The sequence below is a fragment of the Gallinula chloropus genome (genome assembly GCF_964237585.1).
Source record: "Gallinula chloropus genome assembly, chromosome: 20".
NCBI lineage: Eukaryota > Metazoa > Chordata > Aves > Gruiformes > Rallidae > Gallinula > Gallinula chloropus.
Window position 1 is genome coordinate 1,536,680 of NC_140105.1, and position 20,724 is coordinate 1,557,403.

Sequence of the window (20,724 nt, forward strand, 5' to 3'; positions counted from 1 at the left end):
CTTTGTCTTTAAAGAAAATTTCGAGGTAAGTGTGGGGTGTCTCTGCTACCAAAGACTGGATGGAGCCTTCCAGTCCCTGTTACACTGCAGTCCTGCTCCTCTGGCCCTCATTTTAGAAGATGGTCTGTTTCTCAGATCCTATTCTCAATAGCCTTTCAAGACATCTGTAAATAATCATTCTGCAACTTTCCACTGAATTTCTGCCCAGCAATATGAAGGAAACTATTTTCTTTTTACAGTACTACCAGCCTGCAAGTCACCAAGCCTAGAAGTAACTTCTATTATCCCACAAAAGGTAAGACACTGTTTTATTCCTTCCTTGTATATAATAAGGGAATATAAATGAATCAAACTTGTCTAGAAGTTCTACTTTGAAATACATATTTACTGTAGGGAGGCAGGGGAAGAGGGAAATTATTCTGGGACTGGGTTTGCCATGCAAAGAGTGTGTCTAAGAAGTGCTATGAAAAAAATATATGAAAAAATAATATGTACTTCAGAAGCAGTCTGACTGTACCAGTGTCGTGCTGCACTTTGCTAATAAGCCCTGTTCTTCGGTGTGATGAAGAAAGAACACACTGATGTAGTTATGCTGTTCCCAGGACTACTAGATCTTGCAGGACTGATAGTGGGCATTCTGTGCATAGAACACTGTGAAGTGCTTAGTGCTTTGTGGTGTGCTGTATATTTACCACAGGAGACCATCTAAAGGAGAATTTCTTCCCTGCTGACAAGCTGTTTGCTGTTTCTGTTGTGTAAAATTCAATTCTAATTCCACTGACCTGGATTTCAACCCACTTCCAGCTGATGTCTCGTATTTAGTTGTGGACCAAAGTGGAGTGTGGCTTTTTTATCCTGAAATCTTTGATCAAACTGATCAGTTTACACCCAAAGGAAAAAATTGTGTCTTTTATTCCTTAGTGAAAAACAAGTTAGTCACTTTATGCTGTGTTTTCTATTAAAATATATTGTATTCAAAACCATACTAGTCCTGTTGATAGGCTTTGTAACATCATGCAATGCCTCTTAGAGTTGCAAATTCCATAACTTCTAGATGGCTAGATGGTTGGGAGGTATAAGCTTTCTGAGCTTTCAGTGCCATCTTCCGTGGTATGAATATGTGGGAAAGTATCTTTAAGGTCATTTGCAGTGGAAAATAGGAAATGTGGCACTGAAATACTGCATGTACTGAAGCCAGTGCTTTATATGGGCATTGGATGATCACTCCTGTCTGTGCAAGGACAGGATCTTGCTTTTTAGGTGTCTTTCTAACAGGAAGAAGTTCAAGGGAGGAGCTTACCAAAGTGAACTATTTATAATTGAAGAGTGGCTTTCAAGCAGGATGCAAGAGTATCTGCTGAGAAGGCATTTGAAGCTCATACAGATTCTGGATGTTTAAAGCCAGACTAGTCAAAGAGGGAAAGCTTGCTCTCTCATTTTGCTACATACTTCTGAAAAGCTTGTCTTCACTCTGAAGCATGTATGCCTTTCAAACACAAGGGACTGTTGCTGCTTGTTAGTAAGATCATTTTCTGAATTGTATCCTAGACCTGGATCATAGGAAAAAATCTTTTATTTTCTAAAGGTGGATCCAGTTAATATTTATCAAGAAATATATGTGCTAATGTAGCTGAGGGAATAGCAGGCCATGGTATGACAGACCAGTAATAACTTGAACTGATGTTGCCATCAGAGTGATCATAAAGCAAGCCTCTGATCAGAGAGATTTAATCCTCCTGAAGAGATTATTGTAATGAATTGGTATTTTGACTTCCAGTGTTCTCTGCAGGTGTAGCCCAAATAAACTGCAGCCATGTCTTTTGATGCTGAGATGGCCATCTTTGGGGAGGCAGCTCCTTACCTCCGGAAACCAGAGAAGGAGAGAATCGAGGCCCAGAACAAGCCTTTCGATGCCAAGTCATCTGTCTTTGTGGTGCATCCCAAAGAATCCTTTGTGAAAGGGACAGTCCAGAACAAAGAATCAGGGAAGGTCACTGTCAAGACTGAAGCTGGAGAGGTGAGTGAAAAACAAGGCTGAAGGACACAATTTTATTCCCAGTCTTATCTCTTAACTGACATACGTGGATCTTTCATTTCCCCGGCAGACCCTGACCGTTAAGGATGATCAAATCTTCTCCATGAACCCTCCCAAGTACGATAAAATCGAGGACATGGCCATGATGACCCACCTCCACGAGCCCGCTGTGCTGTACAACCTCAAAGAGCGTTACGCAGCATGGATGATCTACGTAAGTGCCAGCAGCAGTCTGCCCAGAGGAAGGCAGCCAGCAGGAGCTGCTCTGCCAGGCTAAGTGGAAGCCAACGTGCTGTCTCCCTTCCTCGCAGACCTACTCGGGGCTCTTCTGTGTCACTGTCAACCCCTACAAGTGGCTGCCGGTGTACAACCCAGAGGTGGTGTTGGCCTACCGAGGCAAGAAGCGCCAGGAGGCCCCTCCACACATCTTCTCCATCTCTGACAACGCCTATCAGTTCATGCTGACTGGTGAGTGTCTGTAACTTTCTTAAGGCAGTTATACTGTGAACACCTTCCAAGGGAATAACAAGTTGTGTCTCAACTCTCAGTTTGCTGAGGCAGAGCACTGCTGTGGGAATTGCTTAACTGTCAAAAGGATGGTTTGTCACACAGAATAATCTTATTTTTAGATCACTTCTAGTATTTTCTGTGTTCTTCATTGTCATTAAAGTTGGTTTTTTTCTGCCTCTTACACAGAACATGAGAACCAGTCGATCCTGATCACGTACGTACATCCCTGCTCAGGTCCCTGTGGGGCTGCCCAGTGCCAGGAGACCTCCTGCCTCACCACCTGCTCTCTGCTTCTCTCTTTGGTTTCACAGTGGAGAATCCGGTGCAGGGAAGACTGTGAACACCAAGCGTGTCATCCAGTACTTTGCAACAATTGCAGTGAGTGGGGAGAAGAAGAAAGAGGAGAAGCAACAGCCAGGCAAAATGCAGGTGAGCTACCAGCTGCTAACATTTTGTCTAGTTCTTCGTTTACTATGTGAATTTAACGAAGTGATTTAACAGTAATTATCCTATAGGGGACACTTGAGGATCAAATCATCAGCGCCAACCCTCTGCTGGAGGCCTTTGGAAATGCCAAGACTGTGAGGAATGACAACTCCTCACGCTTTGTGAGTTTTCAGTCAAAACCAGCTTCAGATTACAAGTGGGAGGAAGTGCATTCCTATTGATTGCTTCCTCAGGTTCAATGATACGAAATCTATATTCGTTTTTCCTCAAATATTTTCTCATTTTATAGCTAAGAGACAGAATGCACATATAAATGCCAGAAATAAAACTTAAAATATAATCTTAACTCTATGTATTCAATGCAAATATATCCAGAAATGGTAAACTGGTAGAATGATACATATATCTTTTTTCACTGTACAAAATGTTTATTCTCTAGTTCAGCTCTCAGAAGGACTTAATTCAATTGGTCAGGGTCTGACACAGTCAAGTTCTGAAACAGCCTCTAGGTACCTTTCCAAAAAATGCAATAGTAACAACACTGGTGTTGATGCCTGGTCAGTGTTTCTCTTACTGCAATGTGGGATGTTCCCAATTGTGTTTTCATAACAAGCCTCTAGCGCTGATTCTCTGTAACTCCCTTTAGGAAGTAAAGCTTCCCTTCTGTTGTCCAGACTCTAGTTATCTTCTCCTTACAACTGTCATCTCTTTTCTCAAGGGCAAATTCATCAGAATCCACTTTGGTGCCACAGGCAAACTGGCTTCTGCTGACATTGAAACATGTAAGAGACCCTCCTGGCCCGATCCCTTTCCTTACGGCCTTCCCCAGGTCTTGTGCTAACTCTGTTCCACCTTCCCTGACAGATCTGCTGGAGAAGTCCAGAGTCACTTTCCAGCTCAAGGCTGAAAGAAGCTACCACATATTCTACCAGATCATGTCCAACAAGAAGCCAGAGCTAATTGGTAGGAAGTATTACGAATTGTTTGATGGAATCTGGGTGTGGTTTACGTTTATCTTCATTCTTATGCCCAGATATGTCCTATTCCTCTCTACAGACATGCTCCTCATTACCACCAACCCTTATGACTACCAATTTGTGAGTCAGGGTGAGATCACTGTTGCCAGCATTGATGACCAGGAGGAGCTGATGGCTACAGATGTAAGTGACACAGCACATTGGCATGGTGAAAGTTCTGTTTAATGGCCCAGAGGTTTACTTGACTCATTCTGTTTGCCAGAGTGCCATTGACATCCTGGGCTTCACTGCTGATGAGAAAACAGCCATCTACAAGCTGACAGGGGCTGTCATGCACTATGGGAACTTGAAGTTCAAGCAGAAGCAGCGTGAGGAGCAGGCAGAGCCAGATGGCACAGAAGGTATTACAATAAATTGCAACTGATCTTTCTGTGTTACAGGTAAAATTTTGTATTTTAAGACCAATGGAGTCTGTAGCAAAGGCATTTTTTAAATGACAAGGCTTTATTCCTTCTAAGAAGATACTTTGGTTTTTTTCTTTCATAAGGAGTTCAGCATTCCAAGGTCAAAACAATTACTTTGATGTCTTCTCATTGTCTTTAGCCTGAATTCTAAATGTTTAAGTTTCTTGGCTCTGAAATCTCCATTTTCTCACATCACATCCTGACAGTTCTAGTGAATGACATTGAAAGAACCAGGTGTATGTGGTTTATCAACACCTGACTTGGAAGCTGGTGTCACCAGCAGAATTTTGAGATTTTTCAGTCATACACTGATCCAGGTGACATCAGCCATGCTGAGACCTGATAGGAGTCACTTTACCCAATGGGGGAAAAATACTTTTGTTCATGATTTAGTGTGGCTGACTGAAAGAGATTTAAACTGTATTTGGTGGCAGAAAGGAATTAAATTAGACTTAGAGGTAGCTATGGTAGCTACGAGGTAAGCTTAGAGATAAGCTGTGTGAAGGCATAATGTCTGAGGGATGGTGTGCTTGTGAGAGCTTACATTCTTCTCCATAATGTGCTGAGTACTCTGGAACACTCTTTGAAATGCTTGTACACTACTGCATGTAGTATGAGGAATAAAGAAAAAGAACCTGGAGCTTTGTCTCAGTCCCAGAGCTTCACCAGCATCGGCATAAATGAGGCTCTGTGGGTAGAGTCCTGACACTGTAGTGCTGTGTTGGATAGTTACAGGCTGAGGGGTGACCTCATTGATGTCCAGTTCCTGAGGAAGAGGAGTGGAGAGTGATGTGCTGATCTCCTGTCTGGTGTATGGTGATAGGATTTGAGGGAATGTGTCATAGGAAGTTCAGACTGGATATTAGGTAAAAGGTTCTTCACTGAGAGGGCAGTCAAGCACCAAAACAAAATCCCTGGGGAAGTGATCCTGGCCCAGAGCCTGCCAATGTGGAAGCATCTCAACAATACTCTTAGATATATGGTTTAATTTCTAGGTTTTCCTGTACGGAAACAGAATTTAGACTTGGCAATCCTTGTGGGTCCCTTTAAAACCAGGACAGTCTGTGATTCTATGACATTTATAAACTACCCTGTAAAGATATGTTTATCAAATACTGTGCATCATCTCATAGTTGATTCTACTGTCTCTATTATCAGTTGCAGACAAGGTGGCCTACCTGATGGGTCTGAACTCAGCAGACCTGCTCAAGGCTCTCTGCTACCCCAGAGTCAAGGTTGGGAATGAGTATGTGACCAAGGGTCAAACTGTGCAGCAGGTAACAAACAGCTGGTGACTGGGAACCTCTGGCTTGAGTTAATATCATGAACATTCTCTTCAGATCCACATGGTAACTTCCTGTCTTTCTTCTGGTATAGGTGAACAATTCAGTGGGTGCCCTGGCAAAATCTGTCTATGAGAGGATGTTCCTGTGGATGGTCGTTCGTATCAACCAGCAGCTGGATACGAAGCAGCCCAGACAGTACTTCATTGGTGTCCTGGACATTGCTGGCTTTGAGATCTTTGATGTAAGGAAAAGAGTTTGTTAAATGCTTCTAAGAGAAGAGCCATCCAATTAAGGAAACTCAGAGAAAGACGCTATTTTACATGGTAGTGGAAAAATTATTATGCACTTACGGGAGTTCAGAAGCACCTGGTCATACAGAGGTTGTGGATTTGCATAGAAAATGGGTCTTAAAGATCCATCAGGTGGGCCACTACTGGTCAAAAATGGAGACAAAGGGATACAGCCTTTTGCAACTTCATGTTTGATGCAGCAGGGCACAAAAATTATGGGTCTGAGGATGCAATGGAAACTGAAAATGTGGTCTGAAAGAAGATAAAAATTTGAATGGAACATCTCTAGGGAGTAACTTTCTGAAATTTTCCATAAATGTGCTTTATAACTCTGAAGCAATTAGGAATATTTGTTGCAAAGAATGCCAGAAAAGCCTTTGAGAGCACTGAATTTGAAGTTTGTCTTCCTTCAATATGAAGGGAAAAGTGTTGTTGAGATTGCTGCACATACCACTTAGTTTTCAGTCTTCAGAAAACTTAGTTTTCTCTGTGAAACCTGTGAATTTAAATCTTTCAAGTTTCTCCTCTTTAAAAATATGATACCATTGTTGCAGGACAAGAGCAGAGTGCTAATATGAGAGAAGAGAGCTGCAGTGCTAGTCTTCAGAGGGAGGACATGAAATTACATAGAGTTACTCTGACCACAGACACCTACTATGTTGAGCTACATTAGTCTGTGTTAGGAAAAGGACACTTGACCTGCCACTGATTAATTCCACTAGGTACAGCTGTTAAATAAATCACAGATCAGGCTGTTCAGCTGTGTTGGTACATGCTTACAGGAAAGATGCTGCAGAAGAGTGCTACATAGGAATTAGAAGATGATCTAGCCACAGATCTAGTCTGAGCTAGTGGAGGAAATCTCACTACTCCATGGTAGGAACATGGTTCAAAAGTAGTTGTATCTGTCTGTTTGCAGTTCAACAGCCTGGAGCAGCTGTGCATCAACTTCACCAATGAGAAACTGCAACAGTTCTTCAACCACCACATGTTCGTGCTGGAGCAGGAGGAGTACAAGAAGGAGGGAATTGAATGGGAGTTCATTGACTTTGGGATGGACCTGGCTGCCTGCATCGAGCTCATTGAGAAGGTATCCTTCCTGCTCAGGTGCATTTTGCATCTTGGAATTCTATGGTCACTTGGCAGCAGGTTTCAGAGGACTCTGCCAGTTTTACATCCAAACATTCAGTTTTGATTATTCAAAATTCCTGAAATACAGCTTACTTTATCTTTAATACATATCCACACACTGTGAGGTGTTTAGACCAAGAGTATGACATTTGAAACTTTATTTTACAAATTTTCTGGCTCAAGTGGAAAGCATCCATGCTTAACACTGGTATTTGGATTTGAAAAGAGACAGCAGTGTTACATTACTGATATCACAGTCTATTTGTGATTTCACATGCTAATGAGTATTGCTCAGTCCCCTTTGTGTCAGAAGATCAACTTGACATCTCTATTTTTCATTCTTCCAGCCCATGGGCATCTTCTCCATCCTGGAAGAGGAGTGCATGTTCCCCAAGGCAACTGACACATCTTTCAAGAACAAGCTCTATGACCAGCATCTGGGCAAGTCCAACAACTTCCAGAAGCCCAAGCCTACCAAAGGCAAGGCTGAGGCCCACTTCTCCCTGGTGCACTATGCTGGGACAGTGGACTACAACATCTCTGGCTGGCTGGAGAAGAACAAGGACCCCCTGAATGAAACTGTCATTGGGTTGTACCAGAAATCATCTGTGAAGACACTGGCTTTGCTCTTTGCATCTTATGGTGGAGAAGCAGGTCAGTTCTATAAAACTTTTAGGTTCATCTATGCACAATGTACAGGGAGAATCACAGATTTATTTATTTATGTATTTTTAATTATGTAGAAGGTGGCAAGAAGGGTGGCAAGAAGAAGGGTTCTTCTTTCCAGACTGTCTCAGCTCTTTTCCGGGTAAGAATTTGTTATTTTTGCTGATCTGCTTTTCACTGTAGACCTGAATGTGCAGAACTAACATTTACTAATACAAACTTCTGTTCAAAATTCTCCAGGAGAACCTAAACAAGCTGATGACCAATCTACGCAGCACTCACCCCCACTTTGTGAGATGCATCATCCCAAATGAAACCAAAACACCTGGTAAAAGCCTCACGTACCAAGACATCTTCATGTGATAATGAAGATCTCTGCATTGCAATCCACAATCTTCACTTGTGCCCTGCATTTTTAGGTGTCATGGAGCACGAGCTGGTGCTGCACCAGCTTCGGTGCAACGGTGTGCTGGAAGGGATCAGGATTTGCAGGAAGGGATTCCCCAGCAGAGTCCTCTATGCTGACTTCAAACAGAGGTCAAGTTTCTCCAGCATACTCTCTTACTATAGCTAAGTAATGCATGCAGTCTTAACCTGGTGGGACAATTAGGGTTCATCAGCATCAAAGTTCAGCCAAGACATAGTCCTGCCATGTTGGGAAGCCAACAGACTTCTCTTAAAATAGAATATTAGCTTGGATAATGAGAACATTATTTCTTTCTGGTTTTTCCTACAGATACAGGGTGTTGAACGCAAGTGCTGTCCCAGAGGGACAGTTCATGGATAGCAAGAAAGCTTCTGAGAAGCTCCTTGGAACCATTGCCATTGAATGCTCCCAATACAAATTTGGTCATACAAAGGTACAATTACAGAGATTTGTTACAGAAATGTTAAGATGGGTATGAATGAAATATGACTAGAAATGTACATTTATAAAGGCACAGTGAAAGGACTAAGGCAACAGCATGCATAAATAGCCAGGATATGTTTATCAGCAGTAGAAGTGGTAGCAGGAAGATGTAGATTGCACCAAGACCACAGAGTAATCCCACTGGCAGTGTCAGTGTCCATAAGATACACAAGATGAGGAAATGAAAGGAGGTGGACAGCATCCTTCACTGAGTTAAGTATGGATGTTCTGAAGTTAAGAACATTCTGCAGTCACTGACTCCTAAAAGGGATGAAAAAGCCAGTAACCAGTTTGTGGCTGCTGATCAAGATAAACATAGAAGATGTAGTGAGGAATTGGTAGCTGAAATTCCTTGGCTTTTGTGTATCAGACAAGTCATATCATTCAAACTATCTGCACACACTGGTGTTTGTGAGCAATTGGTGTGCAAGGGTGAGTCATTAGAGTCAATTAGAGAACTAAATAAAGTAAAAAATATCATCTACCCCCTCCACAAAGTCTCAATTACTTCGGCAACAGGAATTCCTACGGACATGTAATCTGTGGTTTTTGATGACCTAACAGTGATGTTTTATGCCATCCTGTTTCTCAAGGTGTTCTTCAAAGCAGGGGTTCTAGGATACCTGGAGGAGATGAGGGATGAGAAGCTGGCACAGCTCATCACCCGCACCCAGGCCAGGTGCAGGGGCTTCCTGAGTAGAGTGGAGTACCAGAGAATGGTGGAGAGGAGGTAGGCATTGTTGTTAAAGTACATCTCATTGCCCATTGTTTCTGCAGATACGTCACTGACAATGCTTCCTATGTGTCCTGAGTAACCTGCTCTAGGAGACTATGCTAAAGCAGGAGGGGTTGGACGAGATGTGCTCCTGATGTCTCTTTCAGTTTCAACCAAGCTGTGATTCTGTGTTTGGTTTGCATTTCAGGGAGTCCATCTTCTGCATCCAGTACAACATTCGTGCATTCATGAATGTCAAGCACTGGCCATGGATGAAGCTGTTCTTCAAGATCAAGCCCTTGCTGAAGAGTGCAGAGTCTGAGAAGGAGATGGCCAACATGAAGGAAGAGTTTGAGAAAACCAAGGAAGATCTTGCAAAGTCTGAGGCAAAGAGGAAGGAGCTGGAGGAGAAAATGGTGAAACTGGTGCAGGAGAAAAATGATCTGCAGCTCCAAGTTCGGGCAGTGAGTACCATCAGTGTACTTCATACTTCTTGGTATTCAGTCAAACATGCCTTCCAAAGAACGAAATCAAATAGGGCAAATTAATATGCACAGCAACCACGATGAAATTAAACTTTATAAAAGAGCCACGTATAAGACTGTCATAGGTGTGACTCTGGCAGGTGATTTGGATTAGAGAGATCTGAATCTTTCTTACATCCCTACAGACTCAATGTGAAGAAAAAAAATCATAAATATTTCTGAGTATATGTAAAATATATGAAAATTAGAAACATACATGAGTTATATATGAATGATGAAAAAACACGTGTAAATATGTAACATATATAAATAAACCATACATATGCTATATATCTTTATCATTTACAAAAGTATTTTTCTATAAAAACAGTGTATAAATATGTATAAATATAAAGCACATCTGACCACATGGTCACACTCTAATGAAAACATCTAAGCTATTTTAATAGGAATAAGTGTAAAAAAAGATATGAAAAAATTCCAACTATTACAGAGGCTTCAATGTTTGATAAAAAGCATGGGAGACTCATTTATCCTGACAATGCACGTGTAGATGAGCGGGTTTCTTTTGGAAGAGCATTTCCTTCCTGAGTCCCAATGCTTGGTTCCAAGTAATAACAAGAATAGTGAATAGGCAATATAACAACAACCACTGAGGAAAAGATCAAAAGCAAAGCCTAGGGAAAACATGTGACTGTACTGAGCTACACTGTGATACATCACCTTAGTGAAGAATATGAAATTGATATCAAAGCAACAATACTGAATAAGTGAAAAAAAAATCACAAGAGTAACAAGAACAACTTAAAGAATTCTTTCTATTGTAGGAAGAAGACAGCTTGGCCGATGCTGAGGAGAGATGTGACCAGCTCATCAAAACCAAATTCCAACTGGAAGCCAAAATTAAGGAGGTGACTGAAAGGGCTGAGGATGAGGAGGAAATTAATGCTGAGCTGACAGCCAAGAAGAGAAAACTGGAGGATGAATGTTCAGAGCTGAAGAAAGATATCGATGACCTCGAGTTAACTCTGGCCAAAGTGGAGAAGGAGAAACACGCCACCGAGAACAAGGTACAGTGCAGAAGATGTCACTCTCGCTCCAGAGCATAAAGTTCTAAACAGCATTTTTGATCTGCACTTGTTCTGTTCCACTCCAAGGTGAAAAACCTGACAGAGGAGATGGCAGCTCTGGATGAGACCATCGCCAAGCTGACCAAAGAGAAGAAAGCTCTCCAAGAGGCCCATCAGCAGACGCTGGATGACCTGCAGGCAGAAGAGGACAAAGTCAATACGCTGACCAAAGCTAAAACCAAGCTGGAGCAGCAAGTGGACGATGTAAGTGCACAGGCAGAGAGCAGGAACAGCACAGGGCTGGAGTTGGACCTGGCTGGCCGAGCACTGGGGGTCTTGTTCTGTTTAGCTGGAAGGGTCCCTGGAGCAAGAGAAGAAACTGCGCATGGACCTTGAGCGAGCGAAGAGGAAACTCGAAGGGGACCTGAAGCTGGCTCAAGACAGCATAATGGATCTGGAGAATGATAAGCAGCAGCTGGATGAGAAACTGAAGAAGTAAGTGTGGCTGTGGGGCAGGCGAGTGCTGGGCTGGTGGGCTTGTCTTTTCCCTGTGAGCTCTGACACGGTTTGCTCTGCCCAAAGGAAAGACTTTGAAATCAGCCAGATCCAGAGCAAAATCGAGGATGAGCAACTTCTTGGCATCCAGTTACAGAAGAAGATCAAGGAGCTGCAGGCAAGTCTGTGTGCCCTCTGCTCTTGCCCCAGTCTCAGGCCAGGCAGGAGGAGGGCAGGGGTGTGAAGGGTCCCTGCTGTTCCCCAGGCTCGGATCGAGGAACTGGAGGAGGAAATTGAGGCAGAGCGAACCTCTCGGGCAAAAGCGGAGAAGCATCGTGCTGACCTCTCCAGGGAGCTGGAGGAGATCAGCGAGCGCCTGGAAGAAGCTGGAGGAGCTACAGCAGCTCAGGTGGAGATGAACAAGAAGCGTGAGGCCGAGTTCCAGAAGATGCGCCGTGACCTGGAAGAGGCCACGCTGCAGCACGAAGCCACGGCTGCCGCCCTGCGCAAGAAGCACGCGGACAGCACGGCTGAGCTTGGGGAGCAGATCGACAACCTGCAGCGAGTGAAGCAGAAGCTGGAGAAGGAGAAGAGTGAGCTGAAGATGGAGATTGACGACCTGGCCAGTAACATGGAGTCTGTCTCCAAGGCCAAGGTATTGTAAAATGTACTGCAAAACCCCTCCCAAAATAAATAACCCTGAAACATCTTTTAAAAATCTGGTCATGTTACAGTAGGACTCTGTAGAACCTTCTAACCCCAGCGAGTTTGCATGTCTACTCCCCGTTTCCAGGTGAGAATTGTTCTACTCCTAATAAGGAGGTGTCCATAGCCTGATCTTCTTTCATTCTCTGTGACCTCCATAGGCAAATCTGGAGAAGATGTGTCGCACCCTGGAAGACCAGCTGAGTGAGATTAAGACAAAGGAAGAAGAGCAGCAGCGCATGATCAATGATCTCAGTGCTCAAAGGGCTCGTCTGCAGACAGAATCAGGTGGGATGGCCCCCTCTGTGCTGTGGAATGAGAGGGCTTCCTAAACCACTTTCTTTGGGTTATGAATGAGAATGAAAATCTTTCTGTGTGCTTTCCCAGGTGAATACTCACGCCAGGTGGAGGAGAAAGATGCTCTGATTTCTCAGCTGTTCAGAGGCAAGCAGGCTTTCACCCAACAGATTGAGGAACTCAAGAGATACTTAGAGGAAGAGATAAAGGTGATGACTGTTCCTACAGCGGTCCACTGCAAACACTCTTAATTTCCCACTGCCTAGTGTGGAGAGGGTCTGCTTAGCACAAGCCATAGTGGGAAAAGTTCATTTCTTCAGGGAGTGCCATTAGTAGATTTTGTCCTCCCAATATACAGATGTTCTTCCTTCAGCACAAACACCCACACACTGCCAGCAGTCATGGTCACAGTACTAAATTAATTCTTTGCAAGGCATTTCCAGGATATTTCCATTCTTTGTCCAAATCCTGCTCTCTATCCAGGCCAAGAACGCCCTGGCCCACGCCCTGCAGTCTGCTCGGCACGACTGTGACTTGCTCCGGGAACAATATGAGGAGGAGCAGGAAGCCAAAGGGGAGATGCAGCGTGCCCTGTCCAAGGCCAACAGCGAAGTGGCCCAGTGGAGAACCAAATATGAGACAGATGCCATTCAGCGCACAGAGGAGCTGGAGGAGGCCAAGTAAGATGGGAAATGGGACACAGAGCCTGGAGAACACTGAGACTGCCAAGGCAAACTGGAAAGAGGGTTACGTGTGTGCTAGGATGAATGCAGGGATGTGCTGCACTTGTAAAGGGGAGAGATGGAGGTAGAGGAAATGTGCTTTGGAAAACATATAAAACGCAAGCACAAGCACGGCCTTTAGGGCCAGAGTGAGAACAGGCTGAATACTCAGTAGGTTTTAGGACACAGAAGTGACAGACCCCTTAGGCTGCATGCAGTCTGGAGCAGAAAAAAACACTGCAAAAAGGCCTGGGCTCATAGTCTGCAAAGTGGGCAACTGCCCTCTCATGAACAGTACAGAATTGCCTGTACCCCTAAGCTGTGCTTATCCCCTCCCAGGAAGAAGCTGACACAGCGCCTGCAGGATGCAGAGGAGCACGTGGAAGCCGTCAATGCCAAGTGTGCCTCCCTGGAAAAGACAAAGCAGAGGCTGCAGAATGAAGTGGAGGACCTGATGATTGATGTGGAGCGAACAAATGCTGCCTGTGCAGCTCTGGATAAGAAGCAGAAGAACTTTGACAAGGTCTTCAGGGCTGCAGCCTTGGGGTTCCTGGGCAGAGCGTGGCCTCCGCATTGCCACATCCATGCTCACGCCCCATTTCTCTTCAGATCCTGGCAGAGTGGAAGCAGAAGTATGAGGAAACGCAGGCTGAGCTGGAAGCCTCCCAGAAGGAGTCTCGCTCTCTCAGCACGGAGCTCTTTAAGATGAAGAATGCCTACGAGGAGTCCTTGGACCACCTGGAGACGCTGAAGCGAGAGAACAAGAACTTGCAGCGTAAGTCCCTGGCCCTCTGCTCCTGGCAGGGCTTTCTCGCTCCCCAGCAGCCCCCAGCGCTCCAGAGGGCTCTGTGCCTGCAGGTGGGCAGGGCCCTCCCCATTCAGCTCTGTGCCTGACTGGGCCTTTGCTCTTGGTTCCCACAGAGGAGATTTCTGACCTGACGGAGCAGATTGCCGAGGGAGGAAAGGCGATTCATGAGCTGGAGAAAGTCAAGAAGCAGGTTGAGCAGGAGAAGTCTGAAATCCAGGCTGCTCTGGAGGAAGCTGAGGTACATGACCATAACCCTTGCTTCCCAGAGATGAGTACTGAGGAGCAGTATGAGATAAAGCTTGGGGCTGTGAAGGAAATGTCATTGCACTCTTCCTGTTTGGTGTCACACATCATGCAGAGCACTAGTCCCGTTTTTCTCTGGAATATGTATGAAGAGAATGACTTTATGTAAAATCTATTTTTTTCCTTATTCAGGCCTCCCTTGAACGTGAAGAGAGTAAGATCCTGCGCCTCCAGCTTGAGCTCAACCAGGTGAAGTCTGAGATTGACAGGAAGATCGCAGAGAAAGATGAGGAGATCGACCAGCTGAAGAGGAACCACCTCCGAGTGGTGGAGACCATGCAGAGCACCCTGGATGCTGAGATCAGGAGCAGGAATGAAGCCCTGAGGCTGAAGAAGAAGATGGAAGGAGACCTCAATGAAATGGAGATCCAGCTGAGCCATGCCAACCGTGTGGCTGCAGAGGCACAAAAGAACCTGAGGAACACACAGGCAGTGCTCAAGGTATGGCACAGTGGTATGTCTGCTGACTGGTTTATGACACAGCTAAAAATTCTTTACTGATGTGAAAATAGAAAAGAAGAAAACAGAAAAAATACATCTCTGTGTTGTCGCTCTTAAAGGATACACAGATACATTTGGACGATGCTCTCAGGACTCAGGAGGACCTGAAGGAGCAGGTGGCCATGGTGGAGCGCAGAGCAAACCTGTTGCAGGCTGAAGTTGAGGAGCTCCGGGCAGCCCTGGAGCAGACGGAGCGGTCGAGGAAACTGGCTGAGCAGGAGCTGATGGATGCAAGTGAGAGGGTTCAGCTCCTCCACACTCAGGTTAGATTCATGAGATTGAAAATCTCAAGAGGCATTTTCTTCCCCTTTCCATATTTTTCGTCTCTGTGTATTCTTAACTCATCTCTTGTAACAAAAACCTTAACCTGCACCAGAACTGTTACTCTTGTACAAAGAATTGGATTATAGGTAAATGAGTCGGATGGCACTAACAGGAGATAGAAGTGTTTCATAAAATGTTAATAACTCTCCACTATCAACTGTGTGGTTGCTAATATTACATATATATAAATGATAACTTACACCCGAAAGAGCAAATTGCATTAAAAAATGCTCTGTTTTCAAACTAAAATCTATTTTAAAACTAAACTCTGATTTTGGGTCTAAATGTACAAATCATGTTTTTCCTGTTGCACAGAACACCAGCTTGATCAACACCAAGAAGAAGCTGGAAACAGACATTGCCCAAATTCAGAGTGAAATGGAGGATACGATCCAGGAAGCCCGCAATGCTGAGGAGAAGGCCAAGAAGGCCATCACAGATGTGAGTTGGGAGCTGTCTTCAGTGCCTGTGGTGCTTTTATTCTCTGCCAAACTGCCTCCAGCCCCAAAACTGCTTTGCCCTTTTTCTTTCCTCAGGCAGCCATGATGGCTGAAGAGCTGAAGAAGGAGCAGGACACCAGCGCCCACCTGGAGAGGATGAAGAAGAACCTGGACCAGACGGTGAAGGACCTGCAGCACCGTCTGGACGAGGCCGAGCAGTTGGCCCTGAAGGGAGGCAAGAAGCAAATCCAGAAGCTGGAGGCCAGAGTGAGTAGGGCTGGTGTCTGTGCAGGAGGGTGAACACGTCCCGTGAGCAGCCACCAGGCAGGGAAGCTCCAACACTGGGCTTCTCATTGCAGGTGCGGGAGCTGGAAGGGGAGGTTGATGCTGAGCAGAAGCGCAGCGCTGAAGCCGTGAAGGGTGTGCGCAAGTACGAGAGGAGGGTGAAGGAGCTGACCTACCAGGTGAGGCAGGAGGCCTCCTCGGGCTGACACAGTTTTCTCCCAGCCAGTCAAATCTTTCCCTCAACATCTGCAAGGGGAATTGTCAGTGTCACGTGTTGGGAAACCAGGAATTCATTCTCTTTCCTGCTTCCCAACCACTCTAGTCTGAGGAAGACAGGAAGAATATCCTGAGGCTCCAGGATCTGGTGGACAAGCTGCAAACGAAGGTGAAATCCTACAAGAGGCAAGCTGAGGAGGCTGTAAGTATCACTCTGTGTGATGATAAAGACACTTTCAAAAGGGAAAAAGTTGGGCATTGACGAAGTGATTTTTCGTGTATTTCAGGTTGGATAATGTATTCTCAGGAGTAATTATGCTTCCACATAATACTAGGCACATATTTGTATCTGTAAATAGGAAGAATATATCAGATTTGAAATTAACGTCTTTTCAATTGTAAATGATTCCCAATTCCTTTCTGCAGCAAAGCAGTCATTGTCGTTTCTTAGAAGGCATCTCCCTGCGATCACAGACATTGCATGAACTCTCACGACTAGAGTGGTGTGTTTTTAAGGACCACCTCTACATAGCACAGGACCTTAAGCATGCTTCTGGTGGAGGGAAATGGAAGTGTTAGCCTTTCCCTTTTCACAGCTCCTTCCTTCCCCACAGGAGGAGCTGTCCAATGCCAACATCCTCAAGTTCCGCAAGATCCACCATGACCTGGAGGAAGCTGAGGAGCGGGCTGACATTGCTGAGTCCCAGGTCAACAAGCTGCGAGTGAAGAGTCGTGATATTTACTGGAAAAGCTAAGATGAATGAGGATCTAGAAAGCTGTAAAATGACAAGGGAATGCACAGAATGTGAAGTCCATCACTTTTTTCCCCAAACTGTAGTTTGTTCATTTAGAAATTTGTAGAAAACAAAGATTGTAGAGATCTTGGCATAGTAAAGTTGGAGTAGTTTTGCGTGTCAAGGTTCTGGTGGAGGAGGGAGGCTGGAAGCATGGCTTCTGAAAGAAGCAGCTAGAAGCTTCCCCCTGCCACAACAGAGTAAATACCAGCCAGCTCAAGGTCAGACCCAACATTGGCCAATGGTGAGTGCGTCAGCCATGGTCAAAGTGCTTCTGTGAATCATATTTAAGAGGAAAAAACCCACAAGCAGCCGCTTTCTGCCACCAGAGAAAGGAGTGAGAAGATGTAAGAAACTCTTCAGATACCAAGGTCAGGGAAGAAGGGGGAGGAGGAGGTGCTCCATGTGCTAGAGAGAAAGATCCATCTGTAGCCCATGGAGAAGACCATGGTGGAGCACGTCGTGCCCCTGCAGCCCATGGAAGATGATGGGGAGCAGAGACCTTACCTGCAGCCTGTGGAGAGAGGCCCACACCAGAGCGGGTTTGCTGTGGGGACTTGGGATGCCATGGGGGAACAGGCTGGAGCAGCCTGGGCCTGAGAGACTGCATCCCACAGAAGTGACCCATGCTGGGGCAGCTGGTGAAGAGCTGAAGCCCCATGGGGATGGGCTCACATTGGAGAGGTTTGTGGAGGACTCTTCAGTGGGTTGGACCCCACGCTGGTGTGGGGGAAGGGTGTGAAGAATGACCTCTCCTTCTAAGAAGGAAAACAATTCATGTGGAACTGACCAAACCCCCTATTTCCTGCCCCCACCCCATGCCACAGTGGGGGGAAGAAGGGAGAGAAATCATTAATAAAGTTAAGTCTCTGAAGAAGGGAAGGTTGGGGGGAGGTGTTTTAAGATCTGGTTTTACTTCTCATTATCCTACTCTGGTGTGTGTGTGTGTGTGTGTGTAGTGTAATAAATTAGGATTATTTTTCTCTTTAGTCTGTGTTGAGCCTGTTTTGCCCATGACACTAACTGCCTGTGCTATATGCCACCTGATGGCACAAGTAGATTAAATCCTGCCAGCCACAGCTTGGTGCACAAGTACCAAAAAGCTTCCAAGATAAAAAGCCATGCTTAGCAGTATGTCACCTGGTGGCACTTATATTGTTCAACATAAAAGCAGACTAGAGAAGAAATAAAAACAAATAAAAGCTTATTAACAACTGGCCACGTGCCCAAAGAGTCCTTATAGGCAGGTCCTTGCATCCATATTGGCTTTAGATAAATTCTTATGTCTCTCTTCAGAGAAGCAAAGTCCACCCAGTCCCAGCAGGGACCAGGAGGCTGTTCTTTCCCACACTCCTACATCAGACTAGCTGCTGTTTCTGGCTAGTGTAGTATCCAGTGAGATGCAGGTTTCTGGCACCATGCTGTACTTCTGTGATGTACTACACCTTGACCAGGCATGATGCTGCTTGAGAACATGAGGATCTCACTCCTAGAGCCTGTTGCTCTGCTTAAAGACATACATAAACTGACAGCAACTGAATTAAACATAATCTAACAAAGGATGTTTTACAGAGATAGTAACAGCCTTTTCTGGTATCATCTGGGAAATGTGACTAACATACTGAACAGCCTTACTTCAGAATTCCTGAAGAAATTTGGTGTTATCTTCATTCACACTCAGTCCTAAAAACAGTTTAATGCATGTAGATAGTGTAAGGGATGGTCATTAGCCCAAATTAAGGGTAAAGACCTTTGTTTTAAGGCATTGGGGATCTTCAGAGGTAAGGGCAATGCACAGCTGTTTGCTACTGAGAAAAATCACCCTTCTGTCAGAAAGCAGTTCCCACACAGTTGACTTTCAGCTGTGACAGGGTAAGTGAGGAAAACTATTCTTAAAACATCTGATGGACACAGACATGACCATGAGCTGCTGTCTGGGTGCTAAACAGTTTAGACAGCTGCAATTTGGACTTCCAGTGAGATGGTCTGCCCACATGTCTCCTCGAGTAGATCAGATTTGTCAGGTACCTCTATGTTAGCACACAAAATTAATGCTGCTACCTTAGTTATTTACTGTTCCAGGTTAAACTGGATCTTCTGTGACTATGAGCAGGATCAAGCAATAGATGGGCTTTTTGCCTTTTGTACAATTTCCCTCTGCACTCTGTAAATTGCTGCTGAGTGTGCCTGTGCCAGCCCCCTCCAGCAGAACAGCACTAGCATGCTTGGCAGCGCGGAGGATGGATGCTTCTGCATCCGTTTCCTGGCAGCAGGGCACCATCCATCAGTGCCACTAGAGAACTGTTGTCATTCCAGCAGCCAGACTGTGCTGGCTTTAGAATAGTGACCCTGGTTCAAATAGTCCTGTGCAGCCTGCTCAGTGCTCTGGCAGGGTGGTTGAACTAGATGATCTCCAGGGGTCCCTTCCAACCCGGAGCAGTCTGTGAGCTTTTGGCAGGTGCCCATCTCCTCTCCTTGGCAGCCAGTGATAGAACTCGAGGGAACAGTATGAAGCTGCAACAGGGGAGGTTTAGGCTGGGTAGTAGGGAGAGGTCCTTTACTGAGAGGATGGTCAAGCACTGGAACAGGCTTGGAATTGGAGTCAGTGATCCTTTTGGGTCCCTTCCAACTCTGGATATTCCATGATTCTATGATTCTGTTATAAGAACCTGGTCATAGCAGAGAATCTTTCCTTGAGAATTATGTCACCTGGTGCCCAAAACCTTCCAATGACCAATCGTGTCTTGACTGGATGTGTCCCTCCATCTTGTGAGAATACATTAGATAGGTCTATGCCTCACTTTTGTGTTCCAAACTGAAATTAAGAGGAAATGTCAGATTAGGATGGCTTTGGTGCTTTGCCAACTGCTTTCTCTCAGTTGGTTATGTTCATGATCCCCCTCTGAAGCTATTAGCATGCCTACCTGTTAAAGTTACTGGCCAAGGTGAAAAATACTGTACTTTGTTTTGCTTTGTTCTGGTGTTGGCTGGGACACAGTTCATTTTCACAAGGAGCCAGCACAGGTGAGCTGAGCTTTGCAAAGGTGTTTTCCATACCATGTGATTGAATGCTCCACATAAAAGGGGGCTGGGTGGGGAGGGGTGGGTCATGTGGCTCTGGGCTGGGCTGGGCTGAGCATTTGGGCAGTCTTCAGGTCAGTAAAGTGCTTTGTGTTATCACTGTTTGTGTACTCTGTCACATGTCCTGGTGGTGGTGTTCCCATCTCCCTGTGCTGTGTCAGTAGCTGTCCTGGGGTGTTTGTCCTCCCCATCCCACAGTGGGTGGGGTGAGTGGTGTGTACTCAGCAGCTCAGCTGCTGGCTGGGGCTGAACCAAAACAGAAGTGATGTTAAACATTCCTGAAGATTTGCCCAAGTTGAGAGACACTGGTGTGATGCACCTGTTCCTGTTTCACTGTCAGATAGGGTGTTGGATTTCCTCTGTGGTGTACTGACATGTTATGGCTAGTGGACTCCTACTGGTCTAGCAGAGCTCTTGCTATGGAGCATGAACTGTGCTATGAAGAACAAGAGTTCTAAGAAGTCTTTCTGTAGTGGGCTCTTACACATGGTTTAAATGTGATTTAAATGTGTCGGATATTCTGGCTCCTCCAGTCTTTTTTCTGTCCTAGCATTTGTTAGCTACTTGCTCTAGGTGGCTCTTTTTAACTCTCATAATAATGTGATTTATACAGAGAACAGGAAAAATGTGTAGGACCACATTGCTATGTAGTTTAGTATAGCTAACACCCCACCACCATTGTGTGCTGAAGGGAAACAGCTGGGGGGCTCAACTGCTGCAAATTATCTCAGAGCCCAAGGAGGATCTGTGTACAGGAAAGCATCAGA

At 45.2% G+C, this 20,724-nt stretch overlaps 1 protein-coding gene across 1 annotated transcript; it reads left to right on the forward strand.

The window, feature by feature from the left end:
• Positions 1–1,813: 1,813 nt before the first annotated feature.
• Positions 1,814–16,837, forward strand: LOC311199588 (myosin heavy chain, skeletal muscle, adult-like; the record flags this gene model as incomplete). Its single annotated transcript, XM_084273709.1, has 38 exons — positions 1,814–2,017; positions 2,106–2,249; positions 2,347–2,503; positions 2,732–2,759; positions 2,857–2,974; positions 3,061–3,153; positions 3,711–3,774; positions 3,857–3,955; positions 4,049–4,152; positions 4,232–4,370; positions 5,592–5,710; positions 5,811–5,960; positions 6,929–7,099; positions 7,488–7,794; positions 7,884–7,948; positions 8,047–8,134; positions 8,226–8,343; positions 8,543–8,666; positions 9,310–9,446; positions 9,640–9,895; positions 10,744–10,986; positions 11,074–11,250; positions 11,336–11,481; positions 11,569–11,659; positions 11,747–12,136; positions 12,348–12,474; positions 12,574–12,692; positions 12,967–13,163; positions 13,545–13,728; positions 13,815–13,980; positions 14,127–14,251; positions 14,449–14,757; positions 14,877–15,080; positions 15,457–15,582; positions 15,678–15,848; positions 15,941–16,045; positions 16,189–16,284; positions 16,697–16,837. 38 exons carry the CDS (start codon positions 1,814–1,816, stop codon positions 16,835–16,837), a joined length of 5,802 nt encoding a protein of 1,933 aa, XP_084129835.1.
• Between the last annotated feature and the right edge of the window lie 3,887 nt (positions 16,838–20,724).